This window comes from Geospiza fortis, unplaced genomic scaffold (genome assembly GCF_000277835.1).
Source record: "Geospiza fortis unplaced genomic scaffold, GeoFor_1.0 scaffold662, whole genome shotgun sequence".
In the NCBI taxonomy this organism is placed as follows: domain Eukaryota; kingdom Metazoa; phylum Chordata; class Aves; order Passeriformes; family Thraupidae; genus Geospiza; species Geospiza fortis.
This window is the reverse complement of record NW_005054450.1, coordinates 1,231,859-1,249,719: the sequence shown is the minus strand read 5'-3', so window position 1 is coordinate 1,249,719 and position 17,861 is coordinate 1,231,859. Positions and strand designations below refer to the sequence as shown.

General features: G+C 43.9%; 1 protein-coding gene across 9 annotated transcripts in view; it reads right to left on the bottom strand.

Moving 5' to 3' along the window:
- Positions 1 to 615: 615 nt before the first annotated feature.
- Positions 616 to 17,861, bottom strand: part of KIF1B (kinesin family member 1B) — a 72,288-nt gene continuing 55,042 nt past the window's right edge. For all 9 annotated transcript variants that reach the window (XM_031062526.1, XM_031062532.1, XM_031062529.1 and 6 more), the window contains 15 exons: positions 17,368 to 17,476; positions 16,710 to 16,776; positions 15,888 to 15,972; positions 15,514 to 15,619; positions 11,828 to 11,942; positions 11,167 to 11,300; positions 10,609 to 10,670; positions 9,757 to 9,902; positions 9,257 to 9,496; positions 8,784 to 8,855; positions 8,052 to 8,173; positions 7,139 to 7,288; positions 6,610 to 6,802; positions 5,914 to 6,032; positions 616 to 5,165 (listed from right to left, as the gene is read on the bottom strand). In XM_031062526.1, the coding sequence (XP_030918386.1) occupies positions 5,123 to 5,165; positions 5,914 to 6,032; positions 6,610 to 6,802; positions 7,139 to 7,288; positions 8,052 to 8,173; positions 8,784 to 8,855; positions 9,257 to 9,496; positions 9,757 to 9,902; positions 10,609 to 10,670; positions 11,167 to 11,300; positions 11,828 to 11,942; positions 15,514 to 15,619; positions 15,888 to 15,972; positions 16,710 to 16,776; positions 17,368 to 17,476 (1,763 nt within the window). In that variant the 3' untranslated portion in view covers positions 616 to 5,122. The remainder of the gene's footprint in view (positions 5,166 to 5,913; positions 6,033 to 6,609; positions 6,803 to 7,138; positions 7,289 to 8,051; positions 8,174 to 8,783; positions 8,856 to 9,256; positions 9,497 to 9,756; positions 9,903 to 10,608; positions 10,671 to 11,166; positions 11,301 to 11,827; positions 11,943 to 15,513; positions 15,620 to 15,887; positions 15,973 to 16,709; positions 16,777 to 17,367; positions 17,477 to 17,861) is intronic.

Genomic DNA, 17,861 nt, shown 5'->3' with positions numbered 1-17,861 from the left:
CCGGTCCCCGCCGGGCTCTGACGCTTCCCCGCCGCCTGCGAGGCCCAAGGAGCTCCGGGAGCCCCGGGAGCCGCGCCCGCTCTCGGAGGAGCCGCGCAGCTACCCCGTGCCGTCTGCTGTGCCTCTGTTCCCAGCGATACGCACCCCTGATTCCGCCGGGAACTGCGCAGTTTGTCATTAGTAATTATTATTAACTGGCTTCGATTCTGGCGCTGAACATTGTCCCAGGCGGCAGTCAGCCCCTCAGCTATCACCGCTACCCGTTTGTCTTTGTGCAGCCAGGCCAAACTTGACAAACCTGTCCTCCCATCAGCACCGAGGCGATCCCAGGAGGACAAAGCCGCTGCCCCACCTTCGCGCCCATGTATCGGACACACACACACCCCTTGAGACCATAGTTTCTATTAAATTCTGTATAAGTTATTTCCTAAACAAGATGACCCGCAGCAATCTGGCCCATCAAGTTTTTGGTTCACCTTAATTTTGGGCACCCCTTCTTTCTTAAGAGCAGTCGAGATAAACTTAATTAAAGCATCATCTTCTTCAGCACAGGTTTTAAAAACAAGTAATCAACATAAGATACAAGTAATTAAATCATAATGACAGGAGCACACATTCTATCTGCTAATGCACTGGTTGTACCTTTATTGTTTCACCTCGTTCACTAACAATTCAGTGGTGCAAGGTTACCATACACAGTTAGATATCTGCATTGCACACCTAAGGCTATACAGCAAATGGATCAGAATTAGTACAAATACATGAACTATATTTACATTTTGTATACTCAAGCTCCAAATATCAGATATATTTACAAAATAAAATAAGAAAATGAAAACCTGAAATTAATGTACAGTGTTGCTGATACACTCCTTCGCTGGGATGAAATCAGTTTGCAAAGAGATTTGTTCAAGAAGGCCACTTATACAGCATTTACCTTGTATACCTTGTGTACAGAGAGATTAACAGGGACATGGGGACCGCAATTCCAGGGGTTGTATTCCAGTGAACAGCATGTCTGATGTCCAAATTCGGGAGCCGTAACCAACCGCACATGAAATGTGAACAAGCAAAGTGGAAAATTCAGACCTGATCCTGGGAAGTGCTGATCATTCAAGACTTCCTCTGCTTCCAGTCCCTGGTTTCCAGGCAAGCAGGAGGTAAATTCAGCACTGCTCAGGGGCAGCCCATTCACTTGGCAACATTAAGAATTGAAGACTTAGGAGCTCCACACCAGTTTTCTGAATACACAGCTGATCCCAGCAATTTCAATCCTGTTCCCAATGACATTGGACACAATCATCTGGTAAGTGTTGGACTAGTTTTGATTTCAAATACATTGAACACATAAATGGCCTTCTGAACAAAAGTCAGTCCTGCTCTTGAACAGCTGATGTTTTGAAACAAGGAAGCACGAAGTTAATACATCCTGCTACAGACACTACAGCCAGACCACAGACTGGGTTAGTGACTACCACGGAGAGATGCAACGCACACGTCGGCGCCATCTGCAGGGACAGCCAGCAAAGCCCCCCCGAGCAGCAGCAGGACCCTTCCTCCTCCAGCAGCAGGTCACAGCTCACCTTCAGCACAACACCCACCACAGCATCAGCTGCCACCAGCTCGGGTGTGCAGGGGTACAGGCAGATCCACGTGCACAGGCTGTTTAGTACCAGTGGGTGTTAGACCGAAGCTAATCCTCTTTCTTATCTAATGTGCAATTAATTACAGATGTATAAATATACAATACATTACATAAAATTAAATCCCTGTAAATTAGATAACAAGCAGCAAAAAGTAAAGTCTTTGCTTTGAAATACCATGCTAATCAGTAATAAGGACTATTAGACATTGACACAAAAAACCTTTTCTTGGCAGTCTGGAAATCATACTCTCTGGAAATAGTACTCCCTTCTCTTCTGTATTCCCAGAATACAGGAATCTTCTTTAAAAAGGTACTTAAAGTGCATTTCTAAAACACAGTATAGGAGGTTTAGCTTAATTTTACAATACTCAGGAAGATCCAACATAATTTTCAATGGACAAAAAGGACAGTTTTCTCCTTCCTTTTGGCAAGGATCATAAACACCCAAATACAGCATGGTTTGACACTCGTTCCTCCCAGGGAATGCCCACCAAGCCCCCTGCTAGTGTGTGTCCTCACGGGCTGGCAGGCCCACAGCAGGATGCCTCCTCTACAGAGGCTGAGTCCCCAGAGCTGTCTGACTCTGGGACTCCACACACACAGCAGGTAACCAAGAATGGGCTTTGGAGTGTCAGGAGAAGGCAACTTAGCATATTTTACCTTCCTCATTCTGTTTCCAAAAAGAAATTTCTAACATGTTGGGCTAAGCTTTGAAGTGAATGGAAATTCACGTTTTTTGTTTATTTGTTTGGTTTGTTATCTCTTTAAAGAAAACTCGGACTGGTTTCAGTCCAGTTTTAAGTAGGAAAACCCCAATGTCTCAAAGCAGGCCTCAGTAATTGCAGAAAAACTTTGTCTGCCTTTATGTCAGACCTGAAAACAGTAATGCCCATTTGAACTCCACACAACAAGGACCTAGTTCGTTACAGATTATGCAGCTTTAAGAGATGCTGATGCTTAAAACCAGACTTTTGGTCTTCTGATGATCCATTATCCACTCAGACCTCAAGTCACCAGAATTTGCTTGGAGTTTTAAGACAGAAGAGTGACATTTGTGCAACAACTGTAACACTTCAAGCTCTCTGTAAGATAAGCATCTGTCTCATCCTGCTTTTAAATGAAGATCCCTTTATCATGAGTTTGTGCAATGCCTATAACCACATGGTTCATTCTCTGGCTTATCCAAAGCAAAGACTTAGAAAACTAGTTTTCTTCTAGTTAAAAAAAAGAAACAGATAAAAGTTAAAATGATCTCAGTGTGTCACAACCTACCCCCACCTCAATCACTCTGCCTCCTCAAACAGGTTCCACTGTCATTATAAACAGTGGTGATGGCAGCAATAACTTAATGCTTAGAGTTAACCTAATTCTTGAGATCAGCTTAGGTGCAGTGTGAGGAGCCCTCCTGCAGGACAAGCAGTTTTATCCACACACTGGAAGTGCTTTATCATCATTGCATAACAAAGGAATATCATCACTGTATTAAGAGTCACACACAGTTAAACAAGACAAAAACAAAAGGGAAAAAAAACCCAAAAAACCCCAAAACCCTATCCCTGTCATGTTCCTGGGTCCCCAGGATGCTCCCTCACTCTGGCTTCCAGTTCTGAAATAAATCTGAGGACCACAGAGACAGCATGAGCATATGAGTTAGCTTGAGAACTACCTCGAGATATGTAAAGGTATGTCCTAGCAAGTGTCAGCTCCATCTCCCTGCTCCTCTGCCTTCCAGGCTGCCAGGAGGTCTCCCTGTGCCCTGAGCTGCTCTGGACGATGAGGCCCCACACAGCAAAGCCCTTTCTCAGCACATTCCAGTCCCACGCAGGCGTGGCCTGCCCGGCTGATGGCCTGAACCCCAACTGAGCCTCCTGGGCTGCACCGTGCCTGCTGTGCCTTCTGCAAGAGTGGGACAAACCCTCTCACCTCTCCCTTTACACTGCCCAGGGCCACAGCCAGCCCTACCAGTGCCCTGGGTACAGCAAGAAAGGATAACACAGCAGGAAAGAACACACAGCATCCCCAACCTCCCCAACACCTGACTGAGAGAGGGGAGTTCACTTCCCCAAAAGGAAATTCATTCTGCTCTTCTTCCTTGGGGCAAGGACCAAAGCTTTGGCCACAAGAACTTACACTGTAGGTCAAGAACTGACACCACCCAGCTGATGTCCAAGGAGCCAGTTATGACATGCCACTGACCAGGACCAGAATCCACTTGCTCTATTCCCCAGAGGGGTTAACTCTGAGTACAGTGGGGTATAGCTGATGAAAATTGCAGCAGGGAAATTAGGAGACACTCAGCAGTTATTTCCAAAGGAATTGAAAGTGTCCTGTGGCTCCCTGAGAACACTGCAGGTGCTGGGCCTAGGAAGTGTTCCACAGACCCTGGGTGCTCCCACAGACAGGTGGGGTGACACGGGAGCATTACAGGTTAGGGATGCACAAACAGGCCCTTGGGAACAACCCTGACACACCCATGGGAGTCCTACCCCTTTCCCAGACAGGTGAGAACTAACTGTTCCTGCAGAACAGTCAGGACTAAAAGCAGGAAGAGGGGATCTGCCCTCCATGGTGATCCAGGGACAGGAACTTTCATTTCTATTTAACACTCCCCATCTGTCAAATACATGGCTTGAGTATCTGAATTTTTTGGGATTTTATCTCATATTTCAGTCTGTGCTCTATTTCCCCTCATATCAGCACAGTCTGCTCAGCTCAGTTCAGAGGCTGAGGAGTGTGTGTTGATGGAAACTCTTCTGGGAAAGAGCCCAAGCACTGTTCACCTGCAACCCCCACACCAAGAGTTTAAAGCAGATTGTTCTAGCCAGCCCCTCCTGGTTTGTTCCCTAACTTTTCCTAGCTCGTGCCTTAGCCTGCTGGACCCTGGAAACTCAGAAACAAAGTCCAAAATCCAGTCTGTCCAGATAGATTTGTCCAATATCAGCTTTCAACAGAGTTTAACTTCGAGGCTGGATCCAGAAAGCCTGAGGAGCTATTGCAGTTCCTGGCTGGGTAATGTCTCCACTAAACAATTTATCTTTCCCTGGCATTGGAACTTTGCCCTGAGGGAACCAATGACCACTGCCAAGTCACAAATTGAATGAAAACCCTGTAGCAGTCTAGACAGACAGTGGACAGTGGGACAGACACCAAAAGGTCAGTTGAAATGGATAAACAATTGTTATAGGAAATTTTTTTTTTCTTTTCAGAGTCGTGCATAATCACTCGATTTTTTTGATTTTTTTTTTCTTTCTCTTTTTGTTTGGCCACATGCTACTAGTACAATTCAGGTACAGGTGAAAAGAAACAAGGTAGGGTTAGAATACCTAGAAAATGTGCTGAAGGAGTGGGGAAGGTGGGGGATGTTAAGCCACAGGATTACATACAAGAGAAACTGTCAAGAATCACAAAGAGAAAATGAGAGGTAACACTATCTATGGGAAGGTGAGTGGGGAGAACAGATGAGAACATTACATGGACTCAGTATTTCATCTGGCCCGTGCGTCTTCGAGCCAGCTTTGACCTGCACCAAAAAAAAAGGGAAAAAGTAGTTGGTGAATTATGAAAGTTCATTATTCCTCCCTCCCCAAAGTTTATCCACCTTTCTTTTTTTTTTAAATTCTTTGGTACAGTCCTAGTTTACTCCATATGTTAAGAAAGTAAAATGTATCCAGGGCTGTAATGAGAAAGAATTCTCTGTTCCGCTTCTTTAATGGGAGGAGGGATCATTTAAGGGCTTCACTGCTCAGAAACTATTTGATGCTGTATGGTAACAGCTTTGTTTGTTAGGTTTTGGAGTTTTTTGCTGAAAGGAAGAGCTACTGCAGTGGAGTTAGATGTATCCAGCAAGGAGGGGCTGTCTGTGATAATGGAAAGGCTGCCAGAGAAGTTATAAAAGGGAACGTAATTTCTGCTTTAGTTCATAATCAAGAACCTAAAAAGGCAGTCCAGCACAGAGGAAGTAAGAAACTTTAAAAATTTGTAAAATGGCAATGCAAGGAAACCATCTTTTGGTCTCCAAACATAGCATCCCACACATGTTCAAACTGGACATGGCTGTTCAGAACGTCACAAGCCAAAACAGCCCCTGCAGTTCCTGAAATACAGGGCTGGTTTGTTTTCTGATTGTTCTGGGGTTTTTTCTACCTACTCTCCTCCCTCCTCAAGTTCCCGCATCTCGTCAAATTCCTGAGAGCAAAACTAAGATCTGTGACCAGCCATCTGCCTCCTGGTTTGAGCATGGCCCTTCGCAGCCCCGAGCTGCCTCTTACCGAATGGTGCCAGCCAGGAGAGGATTGAAGGCGTATAACCAGTCGTTCATGTCCTTGTCATTGATGGCCTGGAGCAGGACCCCACGGTGCTTTGTGCACACTCCAAATGTGTTGGGTGTCTGCAACATCAAGGACAATTTAAACACAAAGTCTGCAAGCACAGAGGCTGATGCACATTTCCTCTCTGAGAGAATCTGCTCCATCACATCCCCCTTTCATTCATGTCTCACTGGTGATTTCCAGGGTATTATTACTCATTACCTTCTACAAAATAGAGTCTTAACTGCTGAGTGTGGGCTTTAAGAGATGGACCAGTAGGGTTCACTTGATTCCTTGCAGGATGTTAGTATGCGTTGTTTTGTGGGGTTTTGTTTTGAAACAAACAAAACACACAAGCCCAAAAAACCATACAAAGGAAGCTGCAAAAACCCAACACGCAAGGTGGTGGTACCAACACATCCTCCTAAAAGCCAGTCTGATGTGTGACACCAGTCAGGGTCACTCGCTGGTACAACTGTGTCCAAAACCATAAGAAACCCTGAACTAACTGGGAACTTTGTGGGCAGGATCCTCAATGTCTCCACAACTCAGATCCATTTTCCTCAGAACTGAGATGACACACCTGATGGTACAGAAGCACTGCTACTTGTAATGTCCTTGCTTTAGGGATAAATAAACAACAGCTCTCAGACTGACCTTCACCATTGCCTGTTGATCCTCACTGTATTCCACCTGAGCTGTGGATAAGTTTATGATTCCTCTTTCTACAGGATCTTTGTCACTGTTGTAAATAAAAACATAGGGACGGCGAACCACCACAAAGTGCTTGGCCCAGGAGCTGGAGAGTGGCTCCTTGAAGTGGAGGTATCCTTTCTTTGACACCACAGAGCTGGAAAAAATAAACCCATGTCAATACAGAAATAGATTTTCCCCTGAGTATCCCTATTAACTGCAAAACACTGTGTAAGACACTTGGTCCTTAATAATTGGTCCTGTTTTATCTGCAACAGTATTCTGAAAAAGTTCTTCTAAAACAAGCTGAATGGTGTTTTCAACATCTATGCAAAAGTCTGACAGTCTTCCTCAATCCATCACAGAGGACTCTGCAGCTCTACTATCACCTGTTAAATTTCCTTCTTCAAATGGGCCACAGAACCTAAGAATCTCAGAAAGCCCCTGTGAGAGTTCTCGGGAAGCCATGTTCACACAACAATAAAAAACTTACCCTGGTCTGATTTCCTCAATATCAGGAACAAGGTTTAGGAACTCATTCTTTCCAGCTCTGGCAAGGTAGGAAGTTTCTACTGCAGGAATTATCTGGAACTGCTCCACCTCATGACAGGGACTGGAGGCACGAGAATTTGCTTCTGGTGTCCTTTAAAAAAAGTAGAGGAAAAAAAAGTAAATCACAACAAAGCAACCGAATATGACAATGGAATTTAAACTGCATCTTCAGGCCAGCTTGAAGGTCCTTCCTCCAGCCCAGATTTATTGTCTGACATTGGGATCCTTTTGTACAATACTGAATAGCATTTTCCCTTGATATCTGTGGAATAAAACTTATAATAACTGCTAGTAAGTTGCTTCCCCACTACTTCTACCATTTTTCTCCTGCTAAACATAGTCACAACACAGACATACTTCCTACTACTGTTTGATATAAAATGTTCTACTTCCTCAGCACTCCTCCCTCAGGGATGCTGAACTGAGAAGGTACAAATTATGTCTTTTACTACATAGTTATTACCAATTTCATCAAAAAGATCTTGTATAGATACAGCTGAGAAAGATAAACAGAGATTAATGGCCAAACTGGTTTATTCTGGGTCGTTATTAGTAGACCTTTTCAAAAGACCTCTGAAAAAACTTGTGGACTCTGCACACTGTAGATGCACTGGTCACTGGAATGACAAGCATCTGACTGTTGCCCCAACACAAGCAGAAAAAACACCACTTGAAAAGAACAAAATGAGAAAAAGAATTGTGCAGAGTGACTGGAGAAGTAAGGCAAGGGGGCTGTACAGAGAAATATCTGAAAGCAGGGAAAAGGAAGAAAAGAGGAAAAACAAATCAGAAAACAGCAAAGAGATGTGTGAAGCACTGAAAAGTGATGTTTCCTTTTAATACATTACACTTACTTCTGGTCAACTGAATTGCACCGGGAATCCACCAGAGAAGGGCAGGTGGATGAAGGGGTGAGGGTTGCACTGCTGAAACTGGACACGGACGGGTCCCGCCCAATTGGAGAAATATCCGAGAGCTGCAAGCACAAACACATCACAGCAGTTGGGCTGCAGCTGGTGCTCATTCTGGCTGAGAATGGCTTTCAGCAGGGATGGCTCAGAGAACAGAAAGGCTTTTTCATCAGCCATTCCCCTAGTCAGCAGGCAAATTTTCACACAAACCACCACAAGCCCATCTGGGGGCAGAAATACAGCAGCGTTTATGCAGACACAGCTTGTTATTATCAATGTCCTACACTTCTGATTATTCACACTCTGACTTCTTCAGTGATAAAACATCATCCACTTTGAAACCTGGTATTCCCTTTGCCTACTGGCAAAATTTTTAAGAATAGATTTATCCTTTTACATAGGGAAAGTGTATGTAGGAAAACACAATAAGAGTCTGCTAATAAACTGGGTACTGTACTACACTGCAAGTCCACACCATTGCCAATTCCTGCCATAGCATTTGGAACCTGATGCTGAATAGCCAAATGCTTCCAAAGGACTGAAAATAAAAAATAATAAATTAATATAAAGTGGTTTATCTTTTCATAGTATCAGCAGATTCCATGACTCACAAACATGCTGCTATTGCACTACAAATAGAGAGTATTACAATTAAATATTACATGAAATATTTACCTTACAATCGCTGATGCTGTTGTACACCTGGTTGAATTCCCGATTGAAGGTATGAGTAAGAAGCTGCAGACACTAAAGGGGGTATGGGAGGAGAAACAAATGAGACACAGAGAAGAACTTTATATTTAGATTTTCAGAGAAATTTGAACAGATGATTTGCCAAAACACACTTGGCAGGTCATGAAAGAAAAAACAAATCCTAAACTGCTATGAAAAATCACAGAAGAGGATAATAATCACTTCATTTGATAAAATTAGAAAGTTTTTATAGAACCACTAACACAGGGGAATGAGATACAGCCACAGCCCAAACCTCCCCAGCAGCACTGGCCGGTGAAAGTGGCTTATTTCACTAACCAAGATGTTAAAATGAAACTCTCACACTACTGGATATTCCCCAAGCTATCTCAGAAGCTTGTGGTTGCCCTATAATCCCCTCTGGCTGCCAGCAGGATGGTTGCCCTGTGCCATACCTTGGTGGCCAGCTCCTTCTCCCGGTCCACCAGGCTCTCGATGTCCGCGGAGTCGTAGCCGCTGCTCTCGCTGGGCGTCACCGCGCTCTCGAAGGTCGTGGTGGAAATCTGAGAGGAAATGCTGGTGGAGGTGCTGAGGGTTCCACTGCTCAGGCTGGGAGACAACGAGTCACTCAGGGACTTGGGGATGCTGTCACCAAGCTTCTCACGAAGCAGAAGAAAATGTCGGGTTTTTTCCACCTAGTAAGAAAAGAAATCAGTATCGTCCCCTCCAGGAAGGTGCCAATTTTACAGACACGGAATTCTTAGGAATCCTTTACTATTCATACCAGTAACTTTCCCCAGGGAAGGGAGTTTACAGTGGCACTAGAAATTGAATTTGCTATTTTGAATACACTGAGATTCTGAGCTGAGGACTCTACTCAGCAGACAGCCACACGCTTTGTATCTTCTCTGCCAGGAGAATTTATTTAAATCTTGACTTCCATCTCTTTACTCACCTCATGCAGCAGCTCCAGTTTCTCCAGTTCCCACTGATGCTCTAGAATGAGGCTGTCCCCCCTGGGCCTCCAACCTGCCAGGTTCTCTTCGCCCCTCACATATGCCACAGAAGTATCCAGGACTTTCCTCCTCCTCCTCTGCATTCCTGAGCAGTAAGAAACAACACGAGACGTGTTAAAACCATAGCCAGGGAGGTGTCACAGAGAAATAATCAGCAATCTGCAAAGAACCAGCACTTCTGCTGTCTGGCTGGAATTATACAACATAAGCATTTCATTACCTGCAAATACACAACTGAAGATATTTTATTTAGTCCAGCTTTCTTACTTTTTTCAGGTATTTTCTATTGACCAAGATATAATGTAAACTCCTGTTCAGTCTAATTCAACACAAGGACTTCAGTTTCTACATCTTAGAAGAAAACTACACAGATACACCATGAACTATATTCCTTCCAAGTGGTGAAGTTGGCATCAGAAATTAGCAGCATCTTCAAAAGACAAGAAGAAGCTCTACTGCTGCAAAACCCAGTCTCAACTGTTAGTTATGAGCCATGGGTTATGGCCCTAAGACTCAGGGGCATAATGTGATACATGCACTCAGTGTCCTGAGTTACCCATGTCAGAAAACATCAAGTTTCCAGTGAATCCTTGTTTACCAATGGTAAACACAGACCTGAGTCTAAAGTAAAAGCCTGAGTAAGTATTTTATGGAATAGCAACGTTCCATTGCTCCTATGAAACACAGGAACTGCTTCTGATCAGGACAGAAATGTTTACTCCATTCTCCCTGCAAAATTTTCTGCAATATTTCATATTTATCATCATATTTATCACCCAGTTGCTGCTTACCTGGACTTCCTGTGTCTGACATTTTGCATAAACTCAGTTCATAGATCCCAGTTACTCGATTGCTGTTCACAGGAAAGCAGAAGAAGCAAAAACACACCATTTATTATCTTCAGAAATAAAGCGCTTCAGCTTTAACTCAGTGGTTCCCAAAGCAGAATTTAAAGTATAGTTGTTAGTTAGAACTAGATTTCAATACTACTCTTGCACAAAATAGCCAGAACTGCAAGATCCTACAAAAAGGCATTTCCCCCATGTTCCCACCCCACCCTGCACTGGACTTGAAGAGCACATGATGCAGTAAATTCCAGGTCAGGATGCAAACTTGAAAAATGGATCCCTCTTCCCAGCTCTGTTTATATGGAAAAGAGGTCAGTAAAGAGAGAAGCCATCAGAGTTCCACTGAAATAAATGTGAGAAAGAACATTCAAAACCACACTGGAGAACCTATGAGTAGGTAAAGTTTCAAGGAAAAAAATTAAGAAAACTAAACTAAATCCTCTTAGAGGAAACACAAATCCTGACAAAAAAGTCCAATACCAGAACTGTAACTGCACTTACGAGTCTGGGGATTTGGAGTAGCCGCTGCCGAAGAGGCTGCGCAGGGAGCGCGGCGGGGAGATCTTGGCGTCCCGCGAGTAGAACACCATGCAGACATCCTTTGTGATCACAGCAGGCTGGATGCAGTGGTCAAGCTAAGGGAACACCAGCAACGAATGAATGGCTGCGGCCAACTGTGCCAAGTTACACTGCTGCCCTTAGCTTTTGGGACAGCTTTTGAAATCTGTGCTTGTTTGGGTCTTTGGTGAAGGGTTTTCATATGTGTATCTGTGAAAGAGAACTGCCACGTTTCTTGATGCATCCCATGAAATGATTTTACTACACAAAACAACAGTGTCTTGCACACAAGCCAAGAGCTAAGCCGCTGTTTGTAACACCAGTACTGACACAGCAATATTCACTGATTCCAGTGGATTTTCAGATACAGAGATAGATAAAACAAGGCACAAAAAGGCAAGACCACCAGTACCTCTTGCGTAGCAAGGCAGTAATACCTTGACATCAAGATGTTAACTATGACTACATTTTTTCCACACTGTCCTCAGGAAATTAATAAATACTCTTACTGGCTGCAGGATTCAAATCACTTTTGAATCTATTTCTCTTCTATTTTTATTAATCTATTTTTTTTTCTCAGGGCAGGAAGGCCTTGGTGTCTCACCTCCAGGTAGGCAGAAAGGGTCATGTAGATCTTCTCTCCATACGGCGTCACTCGATTGAGGAGGAGGGAGTTGTGCAAGGAACTATCCCAAACTGCCTCAAACCGGTAGAAAGTCCTGGAAAGAAGTACAGTAAAATGTCAATAGTAAGAGCTCCTCTGCAGCCCCCTCATCACTCAGTGTAAAGCATCCCTTTCTGATATCATCCTCCAGTCATGTGGATAACAAATACTTGAAGCAAAAACCTTCTCTTTATTTCCGAGATCATTTACTTCTACCTCAAACAGTGTGGCATAAAGATCACTGCCTGTTATGGAGAACACTCATCCAAAAGAGAAAAGAGGGAATGCAGAAAACAAAAGCTGTCATAACTCTACAGGGAAGTCAGCACTGAACAGTTGTTTCTAAACAGAGAAAATTAATTTCTACTGCTGAAATTCAGCCCAGCTGGATCTTAAAAGTACATGGGAAAATTCTTTCTACACTATATTTTAGGACTTCTGTAAGATGTTTCTTCAGTCTGGCACAAGGAAAGAGAGGAGATGAAAGCTCCCACAGGTCTACCTCAGCAATCCAGAGGGTTCAAGTAAAAAGTGAGAGACAGCATCACACACAGCACAGCTCAATCCAAAGGCATCGTTATACTGTCCCCTCTCTAGCAGGGGCTTGGGGAAATGAGCTTTCTCCTTTCTCACAGGCAGCAACTGATTTCAGGAAGGTCCCTCTGGAAAGAAGACCTATGCCCCTATTCAGGAACTCAGCACATCTTTCCACACTGGTGACAGAAACAGAAGGTATTCATTCTTCATCACCTCCATATAATTTCCCTCCCAAATCCTGTTGCTGTTTTTATCCCATTTTGAGTCCAAATGATGTAGTACTAAAAGCAAGAAAGTGCTTCGTGTATATTATTTTTTTAAAATAAGTTATATATCCAAAGAGTTTCTGTACTAATTCCCAACTCGGAAAAATAGAAGATGAAATTAAAGGCAAAGGACAAACAGCAGGGTGGAGGTAGAAGAAACAAGAAAAAAAGCACTGTATGAAGCCCCAGCATCAGTTCTGCACCATTTGCCAAACAAGATTTCTCCTCATGGAGAGAGGACACAGGTGTAAATGCTCCTCAGTGCAGAAACACTACCACCCTCTGGAGCAAAATGATGTTCGGACAAACACCAAGACAAAGTCAAGCACAGCTTTGAGGCTGTGGATTTTAGTGGATGTTTTCTAGCCAGGAAGGTAAATATACACAGCTTTGCCTGCCCAAACCAGAATTTGCTACAATAGCTATACAGTGAGACAAAAAACAGAAGTGAGCAAACTCCTTTCAGCACAGCCAACAGCACACGGAGGAAAAGGGAGCATGGAACACACAAAGCATGGGATAGAGGAGAGACAGGTTAAATGTTACAGGTGAAATGTAAACAGGTTAAAACTGCTTCGAAGTGGATCTTAGCATTAGGTGGTGAAAGGTGGTGAATTGGGAGCACTGAAGACTCTGTCTTCTCTTTTCCAGAGGCAGAGCACAGAAAGCAGAGTGCAAAGTGCCCCAGACTGTGCAGCTGCCATCCAGGCTGTGATCCCACTGGGAAGGTGAAACAGGAATCCAACCTGGGCAGCCACTGCATGTCTGGCTCCTCTGCCAGCTGCTAAACTAAGGAGTGGCAACCACACGGTTAAATTTCATATGTAAATCCAGCCCCAGAACAGAGGCTGAAGAGCAGTCACATGGCAGCCACTGCTATTTGATCAGAGCAATTCAAGTAACCTCATAATTCAGTCCTTGGCGTGGTCCTTCAAACAAGCAGCGTTGCAGAGTCAGAGACAGTGAGAAATTCCAAATTTAATTCTTTGAAACAGAACAAGGGAAGAAAATAGCAAGGACTACAAAAAGGGTCTATATTTGATGGCATACCAAGAAAATCAGAAAGACTGACAAAGGAAATTCTCCTACTCTCACATGAGAAGAAAAGTTCACCTTCACAAGTCCCCCAGTGAACTGTTCCTGAATAAGCCTCTGACACAGAGGAGGAGGAGCAGGAGGAAGAGGAAGGGGAAGAAGAAGGGGAAGAAAGAGGAAGAGGAAGAGGTAAGGGAAGAGGAAAGGGAAGGGGAAGAGGAAGACTACTTCTGGAAGAGCTGTGCTAACAAAATTCAGTAAAAGCTGAGGGAAGTGGCAGCAATACAAATGGGACATAAAGCATTCTATTTTCAAGAATCTTTATGTATAAAGGAAGCAAACAGAAAATACCTAGGCATATCCTTATCAAGAAAGAGCCTGTAAAAACATAGAAAGTGCTTTGGTTAGTGCAGCCAAAAGCAGAACAGAAAAGCAACAGCTGAGAGGAACAGAACAAATGGGCTAAGAAACAAAACAAAGTGAAAAAACCCCACAGAAAGCAGCAAACAAGTCTGCAGACAATGAGCAAACATTAAGACATTTCCCTTACCAGGGCCTCAATTCCCTTCCACCATGCTGCCATGCACTCATCCCACAACTTAAACCTTGCCATTTTGGGATGATGGCCAACAGCTTCATCCCACTCATCCTTCACCCAAGCTGCCCACCTTATAGCAAACTACAGAGCTATAGTTCTGTACGAACTTAGGAATTTATTGAAACAAAACAGAAAGCACAGGGCTTTCCAACTGCAAATCCAATAGTATCAGACAGGAAACCAGGAGCAGTCTCCCTGTTTTCCAGTTACATTGATCCATTAACTCAAACACACTAAAATACCCATTTCTCAGTGGAAGGCAATAACTGCCAATCCCCCAGTCCCTGCCTGCCTTTACAGACACCAGGTGGCAGAGAGCCCACAGACAGGAGCAGCATCCCAAATCGACTTTAGTGCCACAGGTGATTCAAAGTCCAGGCCTCTAAGAGAGAAGGAAGAATTCCAGTGCTTGGAAGGATCCCACCTCCAGCATTCAGCTGGCACAGCAAAGATAGACTCAAACTTTCCTCCCCTCTGGAAAAAGCCACTCAGAGCCCCATTCCAGGGATATTCCTCCTTTGCACCAGCTGAACAGAGCCAGGGAGAAGCCAAGTGACTCTGCTGTCAGAGCAGGGAGAGGCTGTGCCCAGTGCCCCCCTCTGCCTTGCTGCACTTGGTTGCAGACACTGAAGCAGAACAATGTGGAGTCTGAGCCTCAGAGCAATGAGGGACACACAGAGCCACAAACCCCTCAGCCAGGGGCCCTGCTGCTGCCACACTGCAGGGACATGGAACTGGACTCAACTTGTCATACATCTGTGAATTATGAAGTTGAATACACAAAGTGTGGCTCTGGCTTAAATTGTCACATGCTCGCTCCAGGAATAACATGTACACATCTACAGATGTACCTCCCAAAACTGTCCTTGTACTTCAGTGCTGTATTCTAGCACCAAATCTTGATGTCAGTTTAGAAGTTTTGGTTAAGTCCTGAGGTTCCCTTAAGCTGCTCCTTTCCATCTGCCCTTTATGGTCCATACACATGGAAAGTAATTCAGGTGCATTGTCAGCAAACCCTTCCCATGGATCAAGATTTGACAGTGACGTTCATTCTCTACCTGTGTGTTCTGTGCCCATGGAATTCTACATTTAATAATTAGCCACATTCCCAGCTTTCCAAACATACTGCCAGTACATCAGAGGTCAAATAAATTTCAGATTCTGCTGCAGGGCTCACTTCATTCACTTACCTGTTGGAGCTGTGAGAGGATTTCAGGTATTTTGCAGAGATAATATTCAAAGACAGAATGGCATCCACAGCAGCTTCATCTACCTCTGCTTTATTTCTTATACGCCCTAGAAAGGGAAGGAGGAGGAGGAGGAATCAATTAAAATTCAAACTGCAACAAAAAAGGAATTTGTTTTCCCAAATACAATTTCAGACTACATGAAAAACAAGCAGCTGTAAATGGAAGTTGCAAAACTTAAGTTCTTCCTCTGGATCTTTTTCAAAATTCTCCTCCTACAGGCAGTGCTCATAAAAATGAAAGAATCTGATACAAAGAGAAATTACCAGCAATAGTTTTTCTTCCTTACAGAGCAAGATACAAAACCATTTACTCACCAACCACCAGCTCTCGCACATCCTTCCAGTGCAGCTCACTGCCCTTCTCATGGATAATGGTGACTGTGATTCTCCGCTGGATTCCCTGTGGAGTTCAGAAACAAAACACTGCTCAAGTGTTCACACACACACATCATCTATTTTGCACTTGTACTGCAAAAGTGAAGTAAATAATATCATTTAAATAATATCATTAATATAATTTAATATCATTAGATGTCATCTGTAACCGAACAAGCAACTCTGTTTCAGGGCCCTAAAATTCACTTCAAAGGGATGTTATATTCTCAAATGTAAAACAAATTAAATGCTTCCCCTTCCTCACTCCACAAAGACAGAGTAGGAAAAATAGAACTTTAAACCTATAAACCATATTTAACTGGGGTTATCTTTATAATCTAGCTAGAGACAAAATATTACTAAGGATTATGAGAGGAATTTAAGATGCACCGAGATACAGTCACTGCATAGATTATGTGTCATAACCACAAGCAGTGAGAGAGAGCAAATGGAATTTGAGTCCACATCATCCTTCTGTGTCCTTAGAGATGCTGGAGAACACTGAAGGCACAAATCTGGTTCCAGAGGTTCCTGCTTTTTAAAAGGCTTTCCTCTTTCATGAGTGGGATGCCCACTGATAAGCACAGGAGCAGCAATATCCTGGGGGCCACACAGTCTCCTCCCAGCCCAAAGCCAACAGAGCAAGCACAGACTGGGACATCCTGCCTGTCACTGCCCAGCTGTGTGGGAAAGGAGGTAGCAGCAGCATCCCCTCCCTCCCTGCAGAGGTGACACTTGCTGTCCCACAGCTTCCATCAGTACCTGGTGCAGCAGAAAGGTCCCCTGGCAGGGCAGGCCCCCGGTGTGATCCACAATAGCAGGGATGTACCTGTGTGAGACAGGGAAGCAGAGATGTACCTGCACAGCAGCTTCTGCTGCCAGCAGCTTCCTCTCCTTGCAGCAGCTGAAGGCACCAGAGTGTCTTTCTAGCCACTCTCCAAAGAGGCTCCTTCTGGCATTAGAGATCAGTGACTCGTGGAAGTGTCACCCACTATACCTCCAGTACTAATGGAAAACTGTGCAACTCACTTCTCAATATAACCCCTGAAGACCTGTCAGGGGAAAACCTTTGTACAGAGATGAACACTGAACAGAGGCTGCTATGTGACTGGAGTAAAGCCTCCAGTGTCCCAAAGAATCCAAACTCATGGCCCACACAGGGAAGTTTTCCTGCTGCCTGTGCCTGGAACTTCACCAGGGAAAGACCCCTCCAAGTGTGAAAGAAAGTCATTCTATCACTTTAGTCCCTTCTAATGGGGACAACTACTGCCAGCAGATTGCACACCCATCACTACAAACCAGCCAGGCCCTTACCATGGTGACTGCTAAACATCAACCTGATCTGAACAGAACAAAGGGGAAAAACCCAGAAATCTCATAAACCACAGTTCTTGAAACACAATATTAATATAGGACTTACTCCCCTGTTGGCTCCAGTTCACTGATCTCAAACCACACCAGGAGATCGTATTTGCTCACACTCTGGCCCAAGCTGGGCTTGCTCATAGTATTCAGCTTTGTAGCTGGCACTTAAAAGAAAAAACAAAAGAAAGAAAGAAAGAAAGAAAGAAGAAAAAAAGAGTGGTTTACAAAGACTGAACAAGTAAAGCTTATTCAAGACTCACAGAAATGTGCCATTTCAGAGGTCCTACATATTCTGTGTATGTAGGCAGACCACAGCTTTTACCATGAAAATTATGTTGCTTACAGCAATCATTATTTCTCTAAGTGTTTTTTAAATCTAGGTTACAAGAATAGAAAAAATTTTTGAAGTTAAATAATGGAACAAAAGTGCATCCAAAGAGCCTGGAAAAATACACAGCTCCTCTAGATCCACAGAGAAGAAGTTTCCTCAAATGTGCATCAGTTGCTTTATGGCTTGACAGCTGGTGATTTAGAATTCCTGAGGTCTGT